At 39.7% G+C, this 22,173-nt stretch overlaps 1 protein-coding gene across 1 annotated transcript; it reads left to right on the top strand.

The window, feature by feature from the left end:
- Window positions 1-732: 732 nt before the first annotated feature.
- SFT2D1 (SFT2 domain containing 1) lies at window positions 733-19,938 on the top strand. Its single transcript, XM_058801112.1, has 8 exons — window positions 733-851; window positions 6,931-7,017; window positions 8,763-8,845; window positions 12,225-12,306; window positions 14,722-14,757; window positions 15,510-15,568; window positions 16,932-16,961; window positions 19,147-19,938. The coding sequence occupies exons 1-8, from the start codon at window positions 789-791 to the stop codon at window positions 19,184-19,186; spliced, it is 480 nt and encodes a 159-aa protein (XP_058657095.1). The 5' UTR covers window positions 733-788; the 3' UTR covers window positions 19,187-19,938.
- Window positions 19,939-22,173: the final 2,235 nt, after the last annotated feature.

Here is a 22,173-nt window from a genome sequence, read left to right as displayed (position 1 = left end):
CAAGTCCCCAAAGCAGCTCTGCATTTTGTTTTCTACCATGCTCCCAGTAGGTCTCTGTAGGACCACTTGTTTAAGATTCCTTATAACCCCTGATCTTAACCTTTCAGCAGTATTCATTCAAACATCCCACTTCTGAAGGTGAAGAAAACAAGGGTGGGAAGGAATACAGGACATTAGAGCCCTACGTTATGATCAGAGCAATCACAGAACAGGATCACATCCAGATGGTTCCTGGACACATCCACTGAGGGAGACTACACAACCTCTCGGGACAATCTGTTCCAGTGCTAGGTCGCCTGCATAGTACAGACGTTCTCGCCCGTATTCTAACTGGAACTTCCTGCGCATCATTTGAAGAGCCAGGCTCTGCTCGGTGCTTCCAAGCAATAGGACCACAGGCAACGGGCAGAAACTGATGCTAAGGAAGTTCCGCCTGTACGAGGTACCCCAGCACCAGCGTGTCCCAACGCGGTTCTACCGGGGCCCTGCGCACCCGCTGTGTTCTCTGTTCTATGTCCTATGTTCATCGCGCTCATGCAAATCACGCTGCCGTGCTAAGGTCTATTCCGCGGGCGGCGATGAAGGCGGTTCTGAAGCAGCCGTTCCTTCCTCCCGCCCCGGCGCTGCACCGCCTCTCCCCGCCGCACCGAGACACGGCCGGCACTCTGCGCAGCCGCGGCCCCGCCACCGCCCCGGGACGCGCGTCACTTCCCGCCTGGGCCGGCGGAGCGCGGCCCGGTCCCGCCCCGTCCCGGCCCCCGGCGCGGCCCTGCCCTGCGAGGGCCGGCATGGAGAAGCTGCGGCGGGTGCTGGCCGGGCAGGACGATGAGGAGCAGGGACTGACAGCGCAGGTACGGCCGGGTGAGAGCCCGCTCTCCCTTCTCCTTCCCGGCGCGGGGCCGCGCGGGTCGAGCGGCGCTGGAGCCGGGCCTGACCCGGGGTCTGTGGCTCAGGCGCTGCCGTGCTCCCCCCGCCACCTTCCCCCGTGCCCGGCCTGCGCACATGCACCCCCCGCTTCCTGGTGCCTGGCAGAGCGGGGCAGGCATCGGCAGGCAAAGGACAGACCGAAGTTTGCGGCGTGCGCCGAGCCACGGGCGGTGTGGGCAGCAGGCTCTGCCCGGAGGATGGGTTTTGGCAGTTACTCATGTGTGAAGCTTTTGGCTGTGTTGGTGGTGGCTTGGGGTCCTTTCTACAAGTTTTTCTAGTGCTTAAACAGGGAGCAGAAAACATACTGTGCTCATTTCCAGCCCGACTGAGTCTGCTATTCAGTGTAAATTGCTTCTCCATTCCCGCATGCCCTTAAATTTGCACAAACAAAGGTTTTGTTTAACAAACAAAACGTCGTTTTGACTACATTCTGCTGAAGTTACTTTTTGCTCGTTACTGCTTAAGTATGGCTCAATTGTTTTATTTCCTTCCCACTACCTTCCTCATCGCCTGCGAGTTTTTTTTTTTGTTTCGTTTTTACTGTGTTTGGAGACCATACATTCCTGAGAACTAATCTCTGGGTTGAAGCAAAGCTGAGCATGCTTACAAAGAACCATTTATTCCTTTAGCTCCCTCTTAACTCATGTGACTGCAGGTCAAAGTGCCCCACATCGAGGAATATCTTGCTCGCTACTTGCAGGGTGCTGGAGCATGGAGGAGAAGGCTGGAATGTAGCTGGGATCTGAGCTGTGGCTGACAAACCTCGGGGAACCAGCACAAACTGAGCATAGCTGCGGTGATATTAGTTCTGGCAGCTTGCTGCTGGCATGCTTCACTTGGTTTTGCACCGAGTTGCCATTTGTCTTCAAGGTTCGTGATTTTGGCTTCTGCCACAGCAAAGCACCTAAATTGTGTCCAGTGATTCTGGAAGCAGTGTAGAATCTTTGCCCTTTCACACCAGAACTGGCTGCCAGCATTTGGGAGGCGTGCTTCACCTTCTGCTCTTCTCAGGCTTATCAAAGAAATACTTACATTTCTGTTAATCTCTGTTCAGTTCCAAGAGAATTGATTATTCTGCCATCACCAGGCACATTTCACACAAGGCACATGTGTGCCTTAGTGTGACATAGTGACATAGAGTTTTCCTTTACTTGGTGCTGTGATAGTTGTTTTAAGGTGGCAACCAGTAGATAAATGCCTACATATTTAATGCTTTCTTATTTGAGCTGTATACCCTGAGGAGAGAACTCAGCTATGAATGTGTTTAGTTTATTAAATGTCAGTAATTAAACTATGTAGGATTTCACTATTGCACATAATAATATTGTTACAGCCAGAAAATACTTTAAATAAGAGAAATCTGCGTATACTTAAAGCCTGTCTGGTACATGATGGAAGAAAACTTAAAAATGTATCTTTGGAGTGTCATGCTGAGATGAACCAGAAAGATCTTTAAAATAAATAAATACCCCTTGACTTAAAAAAAAAAAAAAAAAAAAAAAACAAACCTCAAGTGTTTAGGTCAGGCAGTTTCTCAGCTGTATTTTTTCTCTCAAGGTACCAATGTGTTTGCAGAACAGTGGAAATCAAGCCTCTTTTTAGAGAGGAAATTCATATGTGACCTTCACTAAAGCTGGAGCTGAGTGGTGCTGACTATTTTTAAAGTGTGTGTATTAGAGCAAAAAAAGTATGTGCACCCATGCAGAGAGGAACACTTGGTAAGAGGTGGGGCTGTGAAACACAGTGTGAGGTTATGCACTGTGTGTGTAAAATCTTCAGCTGTTTCCATGATCTTTCTGGAGACAAGTCATGTGTTTGGCTGAAAACAAAGGCCCTCTCTTTGGAATATCGGATAGTTGTGCAATAGCCATCATATGGTTCATGTCCATAGATATCTCTGGATTCTTTCCCTTGGTTTTTGCTGAACCATTATCATGCAGTCACAAGTCATTCCTGCTAAGTAGAATACAAATCTATAATGAAAGAACTGTGTGATGGTTCAGTGAAGGCTTTCTGTACTTTCTAAACTCTTCAGATGACCAACTGTTGTCTCTTGCTGCAATTAGATCCATTATTCTAAAACTATTAAAAAAAAAAGAATTAATTACCAAAAAGATCGATAATAAATGTAGCAGTGCGATGATGTTTTCGGGGCAGCATTATGCTGTATAGTTTTATCAACACCAAAACTAATGTAAAAGCAGTCCATGTGACACATTAGATGTTGCATGAAATCTGACAGCTGCTTAAAGCACTCAATAAGATTTCAACAGAGGAATAGACCAGATATTTCTTATATTTTTATAAGAAATTGTATGTTGCGTTTCTTATATTACATTTCTTATATTTAATTTCTTATGTTACACTCTTGTATTTTAATCTCAACTGGTGGTAGAAATACATATAAGGAGGCTTGTTAGGGAAAGATGAAAACATATCACTATAAATATTGTTTCACTGTGGTTTAAAAACTGAATTCTGCAAATTTACTCAGCATTTCTTTGCATTTTCTCCATTACTTGGATATTTACCATTGAGAGAAGATGTAATTGTTAACTTCTAGATTAGTAAAATAAAGTGCTCCTGTTTTTCTGTTTGCCCATGTGGAAAACTGTTATAAGATCAATAATATATGGAGGGAACCTAGGTGGATGCTCAGAGCCACAAGAACTATTTATTTTTGATCAAAAGCAGCCTTGTGGATTATCATTCATACTGTTTATTGTGTTTCTGTTGTAAACTCTTCAGCAGTGATGCTCTTATTGCAAGCCTGTTCCTTATGTTTCAGAAAGTCTCCATTCCAGATTCTGGTTTCCACTTGATGTTTCCTCCTGATTTTTGGAAGTCTTGGTCATTTCTTTCCTATACTATTAGCTTGAAATAGCCTGTGAATAAAAAGCTTCTTGCCCAGGAGTTTGGCATTAAAGCTTAGAATAGAAGACTAAGGATTTCCTTTTGTTGATTTCAGTTTAATTTTTCTTTTTCTTCTTAGAAACAAGCTGATAAGCAGTATAGCAAGAAGAGTTATATTTTACAGGAGCTCCCTTGCCACCATTACTGTTGTCCACATGAACTACAGATGTGGAACATGCCTGGAAATTATTTCAGCCTCCTAAGTAAAAGCTTTTGCTTTTGCCTATGCAAATAGACTGCAGTGACAACTCTTTTTCTGAAATCTGGGATTAGCTGTATAATTTGTGTTAGACACACGAAAAGAATCTTTAGCACCTTTGCGTTGTTTCCTGCTTTTGTTGCAAGGGCAGCTTAGACTTCCTTTTTCTTAGGGTTCATAGTCTCTGTTACCTCAGGGTGTCCCATGGTCCCTGGTATAGAAATTGCTGCCTGCAGCACGTGTGGCAGGGTTCCTGCACTGTCAGGTCCTCAGCTCCTAGAGTGAGCCTGGCACTGGAGCACCAGCTGGTGTCTGGTTTACACAGCTGAACTGTGTATCTGTAACTCAACTTTTGCAGCAAGTGCTTCTCTGCAGCAGTGAAAACAGGCGTCTTGGAAAGGCAGTGAGTTCCATTGCTTCTGTGAAAGCCAAAAATAGAAATTGTAGAATACCCTGACTTGGAAGGGACCCACAAGGATCATTGAGTCCAGCTCCTGGCTCTGCACGGCACCATCCCCAAGAGTCACATCCTGTGCCTGAGAGCATTGTCCAAATGCTTCCTGAACTCTCTCAGGCTTGTGATCACTTCTCTGGGAGCCTGTTCCAGTGCCCAGCCACGCTCTGGGTGAAAAGCCTTTTTCTAATATCCAGCCTAAATCTCCTTTCACAGCTTCAGCTGTTCCCTCATGTCATGTCTCTGGTCACCACAGATAAGTGGTCAGTGTCTGCCCCTCTGCTTCCTCTCATGAGGAAGCTGTAGTGAGGCCTCCCCTCAGCCCCCTGAGGTATTAGGGACTAAGAAAATGCATTACTAGATCCCCAGTTTCAGGATTTCAAACTCTATTAAATAGGTTCAGCATGACAACATAAATGGTGATATCATTGGGAGTGGTTGGAAGGATGAGCCTTCACTTTAATACCATTTAATGTATTTAGTCTTATTATTACACAGAATGCACTAGCAGCCCTCATGCCACAGCTTATCTTCCTGTAGTTCATGTGCATATATTGTCAGCCAGTTTTTAAGAATTAAATCCATAAAATGCATCAAACTTTTTGGGGTTTGTGGTATTTTTTGCTCCAAGCCTTTGTGTGATTCTCTTATTTCTTGTGCTGTTTGTTTGTTTGTTTTCACCTCTTAACTGTTAGGGATTTAACTGAAGATAAAGCTGTTTTCAAATTTATGTGAAGAATGAAGTTTCCTGGTAGTCACTTCAGGAGCACTGACAGATAATAAGATTAGAAGTAGAAGAGCAGTAAGTGGTAGCAATGACCTGATGCACCTGAACAAAGGATTTATCTTCATTCTTTCCCTGTTTTCTAGGCAATCTGAAATGTGTGTGCTGGATTTACTGATATTATTGGCCTATCTACACTTCATTTCTGAACACAGATGGAAAGGATTTTTACTCTTTATTTTTGTGTGTATGTGTGCTTGTGATTAGTTGTATGAATAGGTGTAACTAAAGGCATGATTGAAATGGGTATCTTCTGCTGTTCCTACTCTTCTTAAAAATGCAGGCATTCAGGACTCTGTCAAATATGATTTAAAATACTAAACCATCATTCAGTTACTGCTTTTGTCTGTTTCTTTAATGCATGCATAAGGATAAAGTGTTGGACCTAGCAAGGTAAGTTACATCTTCTGACCTTTGGGTAGTTCTGTCATCACAGCACCTTTATGTGTGTGTGCATGTTGCAGTTTTTTATTAAACTAGGTACAGATTCCTCATTTGTATAGATGTGAAATTGTTCTAAGCAGTAACCAGATTTCCTTGGTTAGCTTACCACTGCCTGAAAGAGAAATTTCTCACGAGATAAGGAGGAATATCAGACTCATTGGCTGAGGAAAGTATATAATGTATATTTGGTTAATAAGTCTTGATTCATATATCTGTTGACTAAATAACAGGAGAGCAAGTTTGCCTGTGACATCTGAACAAATAGGAAAGTTGTTTATTTAAAGTAATTTTATGTAAGCTGAAGCAGCACTTCGCTTAATAGGCCAGTTTAGAACAGAAAGTACATTTAATTGTAGTGACCTGGAGTAAGATGAAATGCATTGTTCTTACAGCGTGGGTGGAGATGAGATGAGCTGAGCCTATCTAACAAATCACTTCTGCTGAAAGGGGCCTTTCTGCCAGATACATGGCCCTGCCTCTTTCCTTACATCAGCCCTGCTGCTTTCCTGACAGTTTGCAGAGCTGGCTTGGCTCATTAGCCAAGTCATCAGAATAGAAGGAACACTAATTCTGTTCTCATGTCAGGAGTAGCTCAGCTCATTAGGTCCTGGAATCGCTCTGCAGAAGGAGGAAGTGAAATATTCCCTTTCAGCAAGTTAGCTTAGTCTGATGAGACAAACTGTGTTAATTTGCCTACACCTTCAGGAAGGTAATTGGAAGAGAAACTGGAGTTGTAATGCTTGCAGTGGATACTGGCATTAATATATGCAAGGGATCCTCTCTAGTAACAGGAGAAGGTGGTAATGTTTATAGGAACCTACAGTGTTGCACAAATGGATTAATTCCTTTGCAAATTGCTGGAAGGTCCATTCATTCTTTTAATTGGGTACAACTATTTTCAGTTGTGTGGTGGTTAAAAAAACCTTGAAAATGAAGTAGTGTTGCTTGCATGCCAGGCTGTACCTTTATGGGTTTTGGTTTTTTTGTTTGTTTGTAAATATGTTTCCATATGTTCCAGATTGATAATATGATTTTTGTGATAGGAAAGAATTAATACACAAATAACTGTTAAGCAAGGTAAAATAATTATTTCTGGCTAAAAATTATTTTGTTTGAAATTAAGGGCTTCGGTGGTAGAGAAAAAAATTGTCCTTTAGATTGTTCTAAACTGGGTGTGTAATATCCTCTTTTTCCTCTCTTCTTATGAAGGTCCTTGATGCCTCAACACTCAGCTTTGGAACTCGAGTCAGATGGTTTGCCATATGCTTTGTTGCTGGCATTTTATGTTCTTTTCTTGTAAGTAAAGTTATTTTTTTTCTTGGGCTTTATTATTGTTCTACAGTTAAACCTCATATTCCTCTATGTGTGATTCTGTGTTTGCTTTATCCTGCATTCTAAATAAACATTTTATTTAACTGGACATTAAATACATAATTGACTATTGATCTCTAAATTATGATTTTGGCCATTTTTCTTCCAATTACAGAAGTGAGCATTTTTACTGTAGCATAATACATTTTCTTACTAAAAGGTGTGAACATGACAAAATATGCTCTACTTTTGTACCTGGTGTATTAGGAAAGAGGTGCATACCCATCCTATTTTTTTTTTTCCTCTCTAATAAAAGGGAAAGAGACGGGGGAAGCTTGAAGGGTTTTTAAAGGCTGGAGAAACTACAAGTGTAGCATGTCACACTCAACAAATCAGTGGGTGTGGTTGTGTGTTGACACTTGAAAAACCTGCTGCACTCCTGGTGGTTTTACAGTCAGCAAATCATGTGTTCATTCCTGAGCTTTAGGGGCTGGCAGGAGTCTGCAGCCTGCACTTAAGAGCTGAGATCTATTAATTGCTTGGCTCTGTCAAAATCTGACACAGGTAACTTGCACAAGAAGGCAGTTTTTCAGCTGCATGGAAACTCCCAGAAACAGCTGCAAAAACATTGGGGAAGTCCTCTTCTTTTCCTCCTTCTCTTTTTTCCCTCCTCTCCCTTTTCCTTCCCCTCCCTTCCTCCCTCTTTTCCTTTCTTTTCACCACAGATTTCTACTGAAATTGCAATTGAGTCAGAATGCAGTTGCTTTTTCGTTTGGTTGGGTTTTTTCAGGACGCAGTGTGCAGATCACAGTTTGTTTTGCTTCTAGTGGAGGCTTTCTTTAGGCTCTGACAGGCTGCGAAAGTTGGGTCTGTACAGCCTGGAGAAGACAATGTTGTGTAGAAACCTCATAGCAGCCTTCCAGTTTCTGAAGGGGGTCTGCAGGGAGGCCAGGAAGGGGCTCTTTGTTAGGAACTGTGGTGATAGGACAAGGAGTAATTGGGAACAGGGATATTTAGGTTAGATGTAAGGAAGAAATTCTTTATTGTGAAGCACTAGAACAGTTTGTCCAGAGAAGCTGTGGATGCCCCATCCCTGGCACTGTTCAAAGCCAAGCTGAATGGGGCTTTGAGCAGCCTGGTCTAGTGGGAGGTTTTTTCTAGGTGGTCTTTCATTTCCCTTTCCTATGATTCCTTTTCTCCCTGATCATCACAGGGAGCTGTGATCAGCAGAAGGCTTCAGATTTTTTTAAGTTCAGTGAAAAGAAGAGATCTGGAAGAGTACTAAAATGTTTCTGTTCAGCCTCAGTGTGTATTTAAGCTGCAAGTCTAAATGGTTGATTGGAGGAGAAAGGAAATGGTGAATATTAGTGCAGCTTTATGACATTTTATCTTGTGTGCAGAGGTGTAGGATGTACAGTGGGGCATTGTAACAAAAGTGGAAGTGTCGTGAAATAGGATGTAAGCAGTACAAATAAATGTGTTCAGTAATATAAATGAACTGCCTAGTTGTAAAAATATCCAGCAATCCATTGAACCAACACATTGTTTGCCAGCAGGTGGCAATAGAAGTGTGCTGGGGAGTGATTGCTGCAACTCAGAGAACAGTGTGCTCTGCTAGTGTATACCAGAATTGTGTTCTTCTTGTAGTATGAAATTGTATTTATAGACTATAAAATCTAAATAAATTGAATTAACTAATTGTAAACTTGCCAATAACCTGTCTTTTATAGGGAACAGCATTGCTATGGCTCCCAAAGGGCATCAAACTTTTTGCAGTGTTCTACACCCTGGGAAATATTGCTGCTCTTGCCAGGTATAATTTCTTAGTTATTTGTTTTAGAAAAGTACCTTCCTTTTCAGCTACATTTCCATTTGCTTTTACTCTAGAGTGCTATGTTGTGTGTAAACAGCATTGTTTTATATTGAATGCTAATAACAAAAACTTGTTTGTTTTACAATTTTGTTGTTTATCAGTTACCTTACACAACTGTTTGTGGCCACATCACAGCTGGTGTCTGGAGTATGAATAACCAATTGCTAGCTAAATGTTTTGTACTTTTTACATCCAAGTCCTTCTGCCAGGTACAGAAGTACCTCAGGTTCAGGAGCAAGCTGGTAGTCTGCCCTCTGTGTGGATACTTTGTTACTGGAAGGAGCTTTTTGCTTTTAACAGAGAGATGATCCTGTTTCCAAGAAAACTTTCCAAAAGGAAACATTCAGGAAATCCTTGTTTTGACTGTAAGGCTGAAAGCAGAATCTAACGTTTGCTCATAGTGTATTTTTAAACACTCTGATTCTTTGAAATGTTCCACATAGCAGTCCTAAAAGATTTGCCTCTAAAAGGGGCCCTCTTAAGATTGAAAACTTTGCTTTCACAGTTTGAAAGATGCATAAGAAACATAATGTCCCTAAGGTATTTTCAATTTCTGTTTTTCCTCCTTCTCTTATTATCTTAGTGTAGTCGAGGCATGGTCATAGGACTCACACCCCAAGTCTGGTCTTGACTTTCATGGACTCTGACTTTAGTCAAGTAACTTAACTTTTGAGTCAAAGCATTGTTAATCTGTTAGAACTCATGTAATGTGACATTAACATCTGAGAAATGTGAAGGTGCTGCTTTTCCCCAACAAATATGTTAGGAGACAATAATGTCTATACTGACATTGAGTCTCAATTGTAGAACTATTCCATCTCTTTCTAAAACAAGACAAAAAGTGAATGCTGGAGCTAGGCAAAGCTAAGTTTTTGCCTTTCTCTCCCTTAGCTTACTCTTTATTCTTTGGTTTAGGTTTGGGGTGAGTTTTTTTGGTTGTGTTGTTTTTACCTGGTACTTTGAGTGTGTTTTCACTTCTTCAAATTAAATGAGCATTTTAGAAACTTACTACTAATGAAGTCTAATTGAGTTAAGAGGAAAGTTTTTCCAGACTAGTATTTCTTCCAGGAGAATGCTGAAAAACTTTAGTCTGCACTCCAGCTAAAATTAGAAGAAAGAGGAGGCCCATTTTTCATTCAGTACTCCTTTTGGATATAAAAAACAGGCAGCTGTGTTCTAAGAACAGTAGGAGATGACAATGAAGTCCCAAATTGACAAGCAGATTTAAACTTTTCCAGGCTTCTTTGCAAGTCTGTATTTAAAGCAAATGCAGTCACCACTCTTACTAGCCTGGTTAGTCCCCTCTAGCTTGTTTTTACTATTGTTCTCTAACCATGCATGTGAAAACAATGATACTTACTTGATTGTTCTCAGGGATGATGAGTGTGTCTCTACAGAATGATGTATCTAAAAGAACTATTCTGTTTAATTGGAGGATGTCTAGAATTTATTTCCAGCCTTTTTTTCTGCTTCATATGGAATCTCTTCTCGTCTCTGGTGCAGCTCTTGTGATGTCAGTCTTCTCAATATGAATCAGATTACAAACAATGAATTTTGCTTTCTATATTTTTTTTCTGCCTACTTTATGTGGCCAAAATGTGATTCCTTTTTAGCACTTCATTTTCCTCATCACTACCCTTCCAGTAGCTAATATTTTCTTCGAGTTCTTCATGTCCCCTTTTTTTGGTCTTAATTTAATTTTATGGCTCAGCAGACAAGATGAAAAAATACTGAGAAGAAATTAGTTTGGATTGCAGTGAATATAAAACTTTTCTTTTTCTATTGAATTGTGAAAAACTTTTTTTTTTTCATTTAATATGGACATTTGAAGTCTGTCTCCATAAGATAAAAAATGTGAAGGAGATACATGTGCAGAGTTGCTGGTAGGAGAACATTTGGATGTAGAAGATTGAGTTTTATTTGCTGCCTGGAATGTGGATTCCCATAGTTCTTCTGTCATAGAAGGCTTAATATTGGTTTCAGGAGGAAACTCTATCAAATTCTTTCCTGCTTCATTTCATATAAAAAAAGAATTACTAGAAAAGGAGTTAGACTAGGTTTTCTGCTCTGTAGTAAAGCATTCAGACCACCACAAGATTACAGGCATTTGAACTCTCTCATTAAATTGTTGTGTTTTCTACAAAGCAGAATGACAAGGAAGAAAGAGACTCATCTCAAATATTTGAAGCCAGAGAAATACTCCTGAGTTTGTGAACTCTTAGTTCAGCTGGCATTTCTTTGCATAAAAGGTACAGCATGTGGTGTTGCTGATGATTTTCATTCTCCCTACTAGTTAACTACAGAGTAGAAAAAAGCAGGAGGATTAATACAAACTACTGAACTTTTTCTGCCTTTTTGCTTGCTGAGTTTAACTAAAAGAGTTAGAACTTCCCTGTAATCTTGATTGTAGCTCCTTGCATTCTGCCTGGGTTAAAGTGTGTATTATTAAACAAAAATTTTCTATAGCAGGTTGGTCTTTGTAATCTTGACATTATTTTGGCAAGTCGGTTGTTATAAAAACTTCAACACAAAATTCACTAGACTTCAACTTGATAAATCTGCTATACTTAAAATGTTTTGTTTTGGTAATGTAAAAAGCTCTAACCACTATATTTGTTCCCATTATGTTTCCTGAAATCGTGGATATGATCTCATTTACTTCTGCAGTTGAGTTTGCTCATCATTTTTTTTCCTTCTTTTTTTTTCTATTATGGTACTTGCCATCTTAAAATAACAATCAAAACATCTTTGACCACCCACCCATCTCTAAATTCATGTAGAACTACTTATAGTCATAGTTCAATCTCCCCCCATTTAGTATCTCTTAACATGGTTTATATTTAACTGTAACTGCACTGCTTTCTTAATCGCCTTTATTTATAAATGGCATTCAGCGCCATCAAGCAGATTATTAGTTGAAATGTGTTTTTTCTTATTTGATGGAAGAGTTCATAAAAACTGATTTGCTTCAAAGCTCTTCTGTTATTCCTTAAGTATATCCTTGTCACACTCTGTCCTCTCTTATCTCAACCAATATAAGTATTCTTGTATTTGCCTGTTACTTTTTTTTTTCACTATGGTAATATTTTGGAAAGAATTTCGTGACCAATGGTGACTCATAGACTGTTTCCAGGGCTAAATTCATGGAGTATTTCACCTTCTGTTCTAGTTAGTCTCTGTTGCTAAGCACTGAAATATCTTTTTTTAAAACCTTTGTAGTCATCTATCTGTTGGAAAACTGGTTAATTACCTACTGTCTTTTAGAAAGAGTTATTTGAAAATGGTTTACAATTTGTTTTGGTTTTTTATCTCCTATTAGTACATGTTTCCTGATGGGGCCACTGAAGCAACTGAAAACAATGTTTGATCCGAAACGACTAATAGCTACGATTGTGATGTTGGTAAATATACTATCCTTCTTTCCTTTTCTTAAAAAGTTTTCCTTTAGCTTCAAAGCTAAATTTGATGCTTTTCTAAAGGGAGGTTATTTCTCAGTCTGCCTCTTCCTTCTGCAGAGAAATGACAGTTAAGCTGTTAAGCTCTGTATGTCACAAAGATCATCTAGCTCCTTTCTCTGAACATGTATGTTTTTGTTCTTTATGATTTTTTTAATTAATCATTTGGAGTAAAATATTCCTTATGAAATCTTTCTTAGTAAATGATAATGGCAGGTTAATTATTTTTAATTTATTTTCTAAAATATTTTCTTCAAGAATAAGGGGAGAGACTTTTTTAGCTACTGTGGAGAGTCAGTGACCACCAAGTGTAACTTGACAGTTGTTTTTTGGCTGCAGCTGGTTTGTAAAGGTCAGTGGTTCGGCACTTTCAAAGCAATGGAGAAAATTAATTATTTCCCCAAAGTCTGGGAGGCCACATGTTCAGCTTTGAGATTCTCCATTGTGACATCCTTGGCTCCTTTACTTCCATGACCATAATTTCTTCTTCCAGGAGGATGGAAAAAACCTTCTCCCCAGTATCAGAATTCCTATCCCTATATTAAGGATAGGAATCTCTATATTAGGTAGTTAAAATAAATTTCTCCCCTTGCTGCTTCTCTGTTTAATACTTTTCTCTCTTGCTCCTATGATTTGTTTCAACTTTGATTTTTGAAATGTAGTTGGCTTTCCTATTCTCTCTATCATATAACTTGTTTTTCTAGTTTAGTGAGTAAGAAAGTCTTCATAAATTCTTTCTGGATGGCTGTCATACGGAGGTTGTATGTTTTTTATCTCTCACACCCACATGAAAAATAGTTATAATCTCTTTTGAGAAGCTTACATTTGCCCCTGTCTTTTGGGGAAGTCACTTGATCATTGCTTGGACTTTGCTTTGTTCTGCAGACGTTTGTTTTGTTTTGTTTGAGTGTTCTTGTTTTGTTCTGTCACTATTTCCAACTCATACCAAGTTACAAGTCCTAGGAAGGGTATGTTTGTAGGAGTGAATTTAAAACGTCCAAGAATATCTCCAGTTCTGCTAGAGTCTGTGTTTGCTGAGCATAAATTCTTTAACATTTTACAGCTGTGGGCTTTTTCCAATGAAGCTGAGAGCCTAGGCCAGACTCTTAGAACAGCAGGCACAAAAATCATTTTGCTCTGATGATCCTGTCATCCACTGTGCTCAGACATGGTGACAAAGGGAATAACTTTGAAGGCTGTAAAAACAAAACACATTGGGGAAATGGAAGGAGAGCAGAGAGCAGAGCACACACATCAGAGACCTACCTCTGCAGAGAGGCTACCAGCAAAGTTGGGAAAATGAGAATGAAAGGTTTCATCTAATAGTGAGTGTGAGCATTGGATGAGAGCCAAGACTTTCAGTATGGAAATTTGAGTAAAACACAGAAGAACTGGTAAATTTCAAGTTTTGAAAACTGTGGATGAATTTGACTGTTTTAATCCCCATGCTGACACAAAGCTAGAATTGTGAGCAGTTCAGGAGTCACAGACGTGTTTGGAAAAGTTCAAGCATGTGTTACTTTTCTTCCTTTCAATAAAACACCAACAAATTTTTTTTCAAGTGAAAATTGATTTGTGGTTTTGTTCTGCTTTTTACTATGTGTAATGAAAAATGGAGGGAGCCAGATAAGATCTAGTGGAAAATTTCTAAGTGATGGTTAAGCTTGCACAAATTGTATGATTATTTGGCATAGTAAACTATATAATTGTAATGTTCCATCCAAAGTGTTTAAGTACCTTGAACAAAGCTTCATGTGAGCTTTTTCACTGTACCTGAGGCAGCTGCTCCCTAGTGGACTCTTCATTAGTGTCAGAAGATGAAAAAGCACTGGCAGATGAGGCATAGCCTGTATTTGCCAGATCCTGTAATTGAGAATGGATATTTTTTAATAAAGGGTTGTTGGTAGTGATGCACACATCTTTCTTGTCAGAGACAGGTGTTATGAATACCAGGTTCAAAATGATGGTATGTACTGGAATAAGAGAGTAGCAGTTACCAGGCTTCTTGATTCCTTTCAGTAAAGCTTTGTCATCTAAGCCCACCTCTTAATAGAACCAACAAATATGTGTGCACACACCAGCTTATACTCCTGCTGGTTCCTCAGCTCAACTCCTGCCTTGTCTTCCTTTCAAGACTTGTCCCAGCCCTTCTGGCCATGTATACTTCATGTGTGCTACTCATACTGTGCTTTGAAAAACACCATGGAGTTCATCATACAGTCACTGTGAGACAGCCTTTGTTTCATAAGTCAGTTTTAAAGTGCTGATTGCCCATTGAAAACATGGGAGTGATTACTGTACTTTCTTCATTGTGTATTTGAGTATTCATTCTTTTTTTTCTTTCTCTCCTTCTCACCCCAGCTTTGCCTAATATTGACTCTGTGTGCTGTATTCTGGGTAAGTGAGAATACTTTTTTTTCTAAAAAGCAATCTCAGTCAGTTAGTTTATTAATTGTATTGTAGCTTTAAGATACAGTTCAGGGGTGAAGGAAAGGTGAACCTGTGTGTGGTGTTTTTGTTGTTGGCTGCAGTTGAGCTCAGGTGGAGTGATGAGCCTGCTGGCTGTAAAAGCAAGTGCATCCTTCCACTTGCATGTGATGTAGATGAGAATGCAAAATCTAGAGCATTGGGTTCAGTCTGCAAACCTCTAGAATAAAAACTAAGAAAACCAAGCTCAAATATTGTTTTGTTTCAGTGATGCATACTTATGTCAGAAAATACCAGAGAGTGTATAGCTGCCTGCAAAAGCCATGGATACAGAATATTAAGCTGGTTAAGATAGCGGAAAAGAACCAGAAGTATCTGCAGGCATCTTGGTTGAAAACTAACTGTAGTTGCATTCCACAGAAGTAAAATATCTCACTGGAATGAACTTCCATATTTGCAGAAGTACAGTGATGTGAGTGAGTGTTAACACTGATATTGTTAGGTGTTTCCAAAGCTAGAAAAGGTTTACATAACATGGTGCTAATGGAGTTGTGAATAAAATGAATAAGAGTTGTTGGGAAAGAAACAGCAAACTAAGACAAGGAGATTTAGGCATTGTCAGTCACCTCTATTCTTGATTGATCAGTCTGTGCCAAATGTCAGTATAGACTGGTGTGGTGCAAAATGAACTAATTTGCAGTATTTGCTTTATTTTTGTTTAGTGGAACAAGAAAGGTTTGGCGATGTTATTCTGCATATTGCAGTTCTTGGCAATGACCTGGTAAGATTCTTAAAATTCCTTTGAATTTCTTCTCCCTGCCCCTACACCCTCATGATTATAAACCTATATATATATGATTCACATATAAGTGTGCCCAAATGCTAGCCTCAATCTGTTTTTTCTCAGCTAGGTTGTGTAACTCCAGCAAAATCTATATTCAATCATCTTGCAAAAATGGTGATTTGAAGTATATTCTGCAATGTGTGAACTTATCTGAAGCCTTATGAAAGGAATATATATGCAAAAAAAATTCGTCCTCCTTTTTCTGCATTGTAGAAGTATACTCTCCTCTTTTTTGAATTCTAACTAGTTTTTTGTTTTTGAAATGAAAGAAACTAAAAAACATTTTCATAGGGTGCGTCCTGCCCCAGGAATATACTGGGTAAAGAGTGGGTGGATGTGAGAGGGTGAATTTAGTGCAGCAGGTGCTGTGATGACCAGGAGCTTGGGGGCTGGGTTTGGCAGTGTGTGAGTGCAGTCAGGTGAATGCTTGCAAGCCTGGCAGAAGTTCTGGAAGTTACTGCCTTTTCCACAGAGATACACACTTGATGTCCTTGTCCCAGGTGAATTTCTTGGTGTCCTTGTCCCAAATGCTCATTCCCAGGCAGCCCAAGGTGAGCACAGACCACAGTTCTTGCTTGAACTTGCCCTGAGTACACAGAGTCTGTACTGAACATGGGTCTGAGGACAAGGAACCATTTGTTCAGGGACTGCTGGGCATGGTGCTAGATAGAGGAAAGGCAGCTAGCTCAGACTGTGCTCTGTGTGTTTGCAGCAGACAGTTCACATTTGTTAACTGTCCTGGGGTTTGATCAGGCTGGGCATGAGAACACAACACTGCCTGGAGGCTTGTGAGAAACCAGTTTCAGAGAATAATAGAATTGTCAGCTGTCTGAGTGTCACAGTTGTGGAATATTATTCATCCTACAGCATGTATCTGTATTTAGTTACATAAATAATATGATTAGATGTATATTTGCACAGTAATTTAGATTGTCTTTTCAACTGGAAGAAGTTGTCTCTATCATCTTGAGCACCATTTTCACACAAATTTTCTATCCCTTTTTGATTTGGCAATAGCAAATCTGTTTTTTAAGTTCATGTGCAATGGAAGTTATGAACTACATTAAAATCAAGACAAAAACCCAACCAAAGAAAAAGTAAACCACCAAATCCATGTCACTGTTTAGTTCTTGTCCAAACATGTCCTCTTTTTTCAGGTAAGCATTAAATTGAATAGGTCATCTTGTTTAAAATTTTGTTACAACAGTTGCTTTTATTAATGCTGGCCTAAAGTGAAATAATTTGGTTCTAGGAGAGAAATGAGCAGTCTGCAAATATACTTTTCTTCTCTTTTTTTCAGGTATAGTCTGTCTTATATTCCTTTTGCAAGGTGAGTCTGCATGATAATTTCCATCTTAACAAAAGTTAGTTACCTTTAGGCTGGGGAAAGGCATAAAGTACTTTATGTGTGTGGAAAAATATAACTTTTTAATTTTTAGAAAATGGCATAGCTGAACTTAAAATTCATGTTTAATATAAGCTTTAAATAGAAGTACAATACATAGTAATTTCTCAAGTTTCCACCACTGAAAATGAATCAAGGTTTTGTTTAAATAATGTCTCTAATGATTTAACAATACAGTGATGCAGTAGTCACTTTTCTGGTACTAAAATTAAAGGTAACTTATGGATCTGAGATCCTAGTTAAAAGCAAACAAGCAACATAGTGACAGCTTCTGTTTCTATTTCTGAATTCCTCCATCATTTTTAGGAGGGGCAAAGGCCCTCCTAAAATAAATGCTTTATTTTCATTTTGGCAAGCTCCTCTCTTTTCTTTCATTCTGGTGTGTACAAAAAGGGAATGAAAGCAGACCAAACACAGTGAAAACACATGCAAGTAATCAAATGTAAGAATCTGTTTTTTCTATGATTCATGTAAAATGCAGTTTGGTCTTCTTGACAGTGGTTTTTTTTTTAAAATTTAACACTTCCATATCATTTAATGAGGCTTGCTGTTCTAGAGGTGTGAGGGAAAAGAATACAAAGCATTGTCTGTCCCTTTCATCTGGTATTTTCCCATAGCATCACCAAAAAAAATTTTTTTAAGTTTTTTAAAGCTTCAGATTTCATCTAGGAAGGATTTTTTTAAGACAGTTGTTGTTAATTACAGTGAATAAAATAACTGAGCTCCGGCTTCAAACTGTCATTTTACTATTTCTGACAATTCAGATTAACCCAGACAAAAGTAGTATTCTGAATTCTTATAGGTCCAGTGGCCATGAGACAGTCTCTGGAGGCTCATTCCTTTTTTTGGTCTTTTTTCTTTTTTTATGGCTTTCTCTGTAGAGGAAGCAAGTTGAGCTTCAGGGCTCTCTGACTTTTTCTTCCCTATCAACAATACTTCTAAGTTCTGGGCAGAAAAACATTAAGTTATATGCATCAGTTAATTTCTTTGGATTTATTTATCTATTAGATTTTATGAGCTGAAGAACTGAATTATAGAGACTGCTTTTAGTAATACCGTGATTTCTTTAGGGATTACTGAGTTATTTGCTCATGTGGAGTGATATGATAAATTTATTATATAGACTGCCTTTCTTATGGGAACAATGATCTAAACCATGCTAAATGCCAGAGAATAGTATTATGTCATTTGTTTAAAGTATGCATTTCTCTTGATTTCATGAAATTATTATTCCTTGGTTTAACTCTTTTCATGGTTTTCTCTTCAGAACATTTTACTTGTTCACCGGTTTGTTGGGGTGGGGGTTGTTGGTTTCTCTTTGTTTCTTCCTAAATTAATGCTTGCTGTCCTGTTGGCCTGGCAACAAAAAGCCCCACCAAACCAAACCCATATTGAAACAACAACAAATGCAACAAAACCAAAACCCATATAGCTAAGTGACTTTAAAGAGTGATGATAGTATGTTTCTTTATTTTTTTTTTGAAACTGACTAGTAACAGAATAAAAATTCCACTCTTTATTAAGTTGGTTACTTTTCTGTGAAAAGGAAAAATAATGGAGACTAAAGGGAAGATCTGAGTGTAACAGTCAGAAAACAGTTTATTGTTGATTGAAAAAAAGGAACCCTCCAGAACTTCCAAACCTTAAGGCTGAACCAGCTCTCTCCATCCTGCACTGTCAGTGCATAATTCCAGCCCTTCAGGCTGTGCTTTATTTCCTGCACTGTGACGGTCCAGCCCCGATGTGGCTTGGAGCCCTGGCAGCTGTGCCCTGCTGGGGACTGGGCGCTCCTCAGCTGAGCCCTTGCTGGGCAGCCTTTGTGAAATCGGGCTCTGCCCTTTGCTCAGCCTCCCAGAGAGCTGCAGAGCACCTCCCAGCCCTGTGCCTGCGTTTCAGCATGGCCTGCAATGCAAACAGCACGGAAACCCTGGCACCGACCTGGCCTGAGCCTGGCCTTTAGCTGGTGGTGGAGTCACTCACAGATCCTGCATTTGATCAGCTCTTGATATGTCTTTAGTTTCTGCCGTATTGTAATTTTAAACAGGTAGTGGTTTAGATGTTTATAAGCAAAATAACAAATCCTAACTGACTTTTTTTTTCTTTTTTAAAGGGATGCTGTGATTAAATGCTTCTCATCCTGTCTAGGGTAAATTAAAACCAGGAACCACTGTCCACTTTAAAAGGCAACTTTTTTCCTCTGTAAATTTTACTCAAAAAACTCTATACTTTGCCACTTCTGAAAATACCCAGTAGCAGCAGAGTATTTTCCTTGCCTTTTACACTTGGGAGATTAAATAATTTTTACTAGAAACAGTTTTTTAAATAAATTCGGAGAATTATTTGTGTTTACCCTGGAACTTCCAGGCTTTTTTCTAACAAGAAAGTACATTTAAGTACTTCATACAGAGTGGTCTTAACACTACTTTGTATCCAGTAACAGTTTATTCCCCAGTGGAGGCAAGTTACTAAGGCCTGGGTAGTGTGCATAAAGGTTTCATTTACAGTTCTGTCTAAAACTTGCAATGTGCCATCTATGTTTGTATATTATCCATTGTATGCTTTTCCAAAGAGAGTTTTATAAACATTGTAAAGATTTGGAAGGTTTGTAATTAACTGCTCCTTTGAAATGTCTATACATGTGCCTTGTGGAAAAAACTTAATGAGAATGTGAAAGGAATGTTTAAAACCTGTTGGATTTTATTAAAAAGTTGTATTTTAAATGTTTTTTTTTTTATTTCATACCTAAATACTTTTTACTACAAGAACTTATGACTAATGTATAAATGGGACTTGTGAAATAAATTCATTTTAAAAGTGCCTTATACATTATTATTTAGGAATCAGCTATAGAGGGCTGAAAATTTCAGCATTACTCTTGAATAAAAATGAAAATACAAATGTTTGTATATGACTATATCCAAATTTGTTTGATAGATTTTCAGAAGTGACCTTAAAGCTGCTTTTAGTATGTAGACAGACTGTTCATTCTGACTTAATCTGGTAATAGATTGAAGTACTGTAACACTTTGCCTGGCTCCAGTAAGAGATTCTCATTTCTGATTTTTCAGCTACGAATTCTCCAGTTATTCTGGAGCAAAGTTAAATCTTTAATGTTTGGTTGATATTATATTGCAGGAGGTTCTTTTTTGCACAGGATGGATATGCTTATATATGTGTGTTCAAAACTGAGTTGGTTTGTATTTTTTCTTCTGTTCATCCACAAATCTAGAAGAAGGAATTGCTTTGAAAAGATGTGATCTGCAGTGTCAGGAAGGAGAAAACCTCAGTGTTTTCAGTATTCAAAGTTCAGGCTAAAGAGACAAATTGAGGTACAGTATGTTCCTGTTGAGTATCAGTTCATGTTGCAAAATATAGAAACAACTTTTGGGGAAGCTGTGTACAGGGTGATTGCATTACTTTGCAGCTAGACTTCCAACTAAGCCACGCCCTTTAACTGGTTAGTAACAATAAATTGCCAGGGAGGCATCGTCCCTGCTGGTGACAGCCAGGGGCAGGTAGTCCTGGCCTCACAGCAGGGCTTGCTAGAGCTGTGTGATGTAGGGACAGCTATTCCAGCTCTGCCCACGGCCCTTGGGTGAATTTTTGGCTCCGTTTAGTTTTCAGCTTGCATTGAAGAGGAAGCAGGATGTGTGTGGGCAGTGATGGGCATCATCCTGGAAGTGACTGCCCCTTCCCCAGTCGCTGCTGCTGACCTCAGCTGACTGGAAAGATCCCGTCCCATCCTGTCCCATCCCATCTCTTGTGCCAGGCTTTCATTTGCTCCAGAGCTGGTTTTGCCCATCACCCACCCGTTCTGGTGGTACACAATCACCTTCACTGTAGTCTTTAATTAGAGTTACGTTGGTTATTCAAAATTTATTTATTTATTTATCCACTGTGGTAAATGATGAAGTTACCATTCATGTGTTAACACTTAGATCAGCAGGAGAGAATGGGTTCAAGACCCAAAATCTCCATGTACTGGTATGCTTCCATATGCACTTTGGTCTGTGTAGTTACATCATGTGCCTTCCTTGTTTTTTTTTCTCTCCTGAACATTTAAGGGTTTACTTCCTCCATCTGCATACAGAGCACACACTCTGTGTTGTTTTGCCTGTATCTTTTGCTCCTTCGCATCCTTTGTTTACTGTGTATGAGTATTCCAAGAGCTCACAGTTGGGGAATCTTCACAGTATAGTAATAACCATGATGATAGTGTACAACCATAGGCATGAAGATCTGTCCCTGTGGATTGCATACATGCTACCCATTTTTTGATAAAGTTTTGGTACTGTAATTAAAACAATACTTTGAAATAAATACTGTAGAAATTACGTGCCATGACTTCTAAGGCTAAATTTTGGAGTGATGGTAATCATCTTGGATCCATAGGAAATGTTTGTTTACTTATTACTGCACCATGAAACTTCTCCAAACCTCTGTTAGACAGCAACTTCCTATCTTTTGAAAAGATAGGAAGTTGCTGTCTTGGATATCACAAAAACCCAAACCAAACCCCAAACAAACAACAGTCCTCCAACGGGGGTGGTAGCATTAACTCTGTCACAGAGGGCATTGACACTAGAAGGATCTCTGCACTGTATTCTTCATTACCAAACCAGGCAGTGTTTGTCCACTAAGTCCGAGGAGCCCAGCCAGCCCCTAGGTCTGAGTGTGTCTGTCTCTTGGCCGGTGTGCCTGCCCTTATTCATGATACTTCAAGTTATCAAGGAAATCAAAGTATCATTCTTGGTTTTAAGACGGCAAGATAATTTAACATGATTCGAAAATACTGCCTCTTCACGTTTGGACGCTTGGGGAGAAATTTAGAACCTTTTTGCCGTCGGGGCGCGAGCCCCGCCATCCTCTTCTTTAGTTCGGCTCTGCTGTAGGGCGGGCGGGAGAGGACCGGGAAAAGGCTCCGGAGTAGCGCCGCACCGAGCCCGACCAGTGCGGTTCGTTCGGGAGCGCGGCCAGTGCCGGCACGACCCCCGTCCCCGCCCGCACGCCCACCCCGCGCTGGGGAAGGGTGTTCCCGGGGCGGGCGAAGGGCGGGAAGGGGGACGGGTTATCGAGAGGGAAAATCGGCGGCTGTCTGCGCAGAGCGAACTCGCATTCCGCGCCGGCAGCTCGGGCT

This window comes from Ammospiza caudacuta, chromosome 3 (assembly GCF_027887145.1).
Source record: "Ammospiza caudacuta isolate bAmmCau1 chromosome 3, bAmmCau1.pri, whole genome shotgun sequence".
In the NCBI taxonomy this organism is placed as follows: Eukaryota; Metazoa; Chordata; class Aves; order Passeriformes; family Passerellidae; genus Ammospiza; species Ammospiza caudacuta.
Note: the sequence above shows the minus strand (reverse complement) of the source record. Positions and strands in the feature narration are given on the sequence as shown.

Excerpts from the sequence above, each read along its gene's own strand:
- SFT2D1 (XM_058801112.1), top strand. The coding sequence starts at position 789 with ATGGAGAAGCTGCGGCGGGTGCTGGCCGGGCAGGACGATGAGGAGCAG. Across the intron at positions 12,307-14,721 it reads TAGCTACGATTGTGATGTTG|CTTTGCCTAATATTGACTCT; the intron begins GTAAATATACTA and ends TTCTCACCCCAG. Across the intron at positions 16,962-19,146 it reads TCTTATATTCCTTTTGCAAG|GGATGCTGTGATTAAATGCT; the intron begins GTGAGTCTGCAT and ends TCTTTTTTAAAG.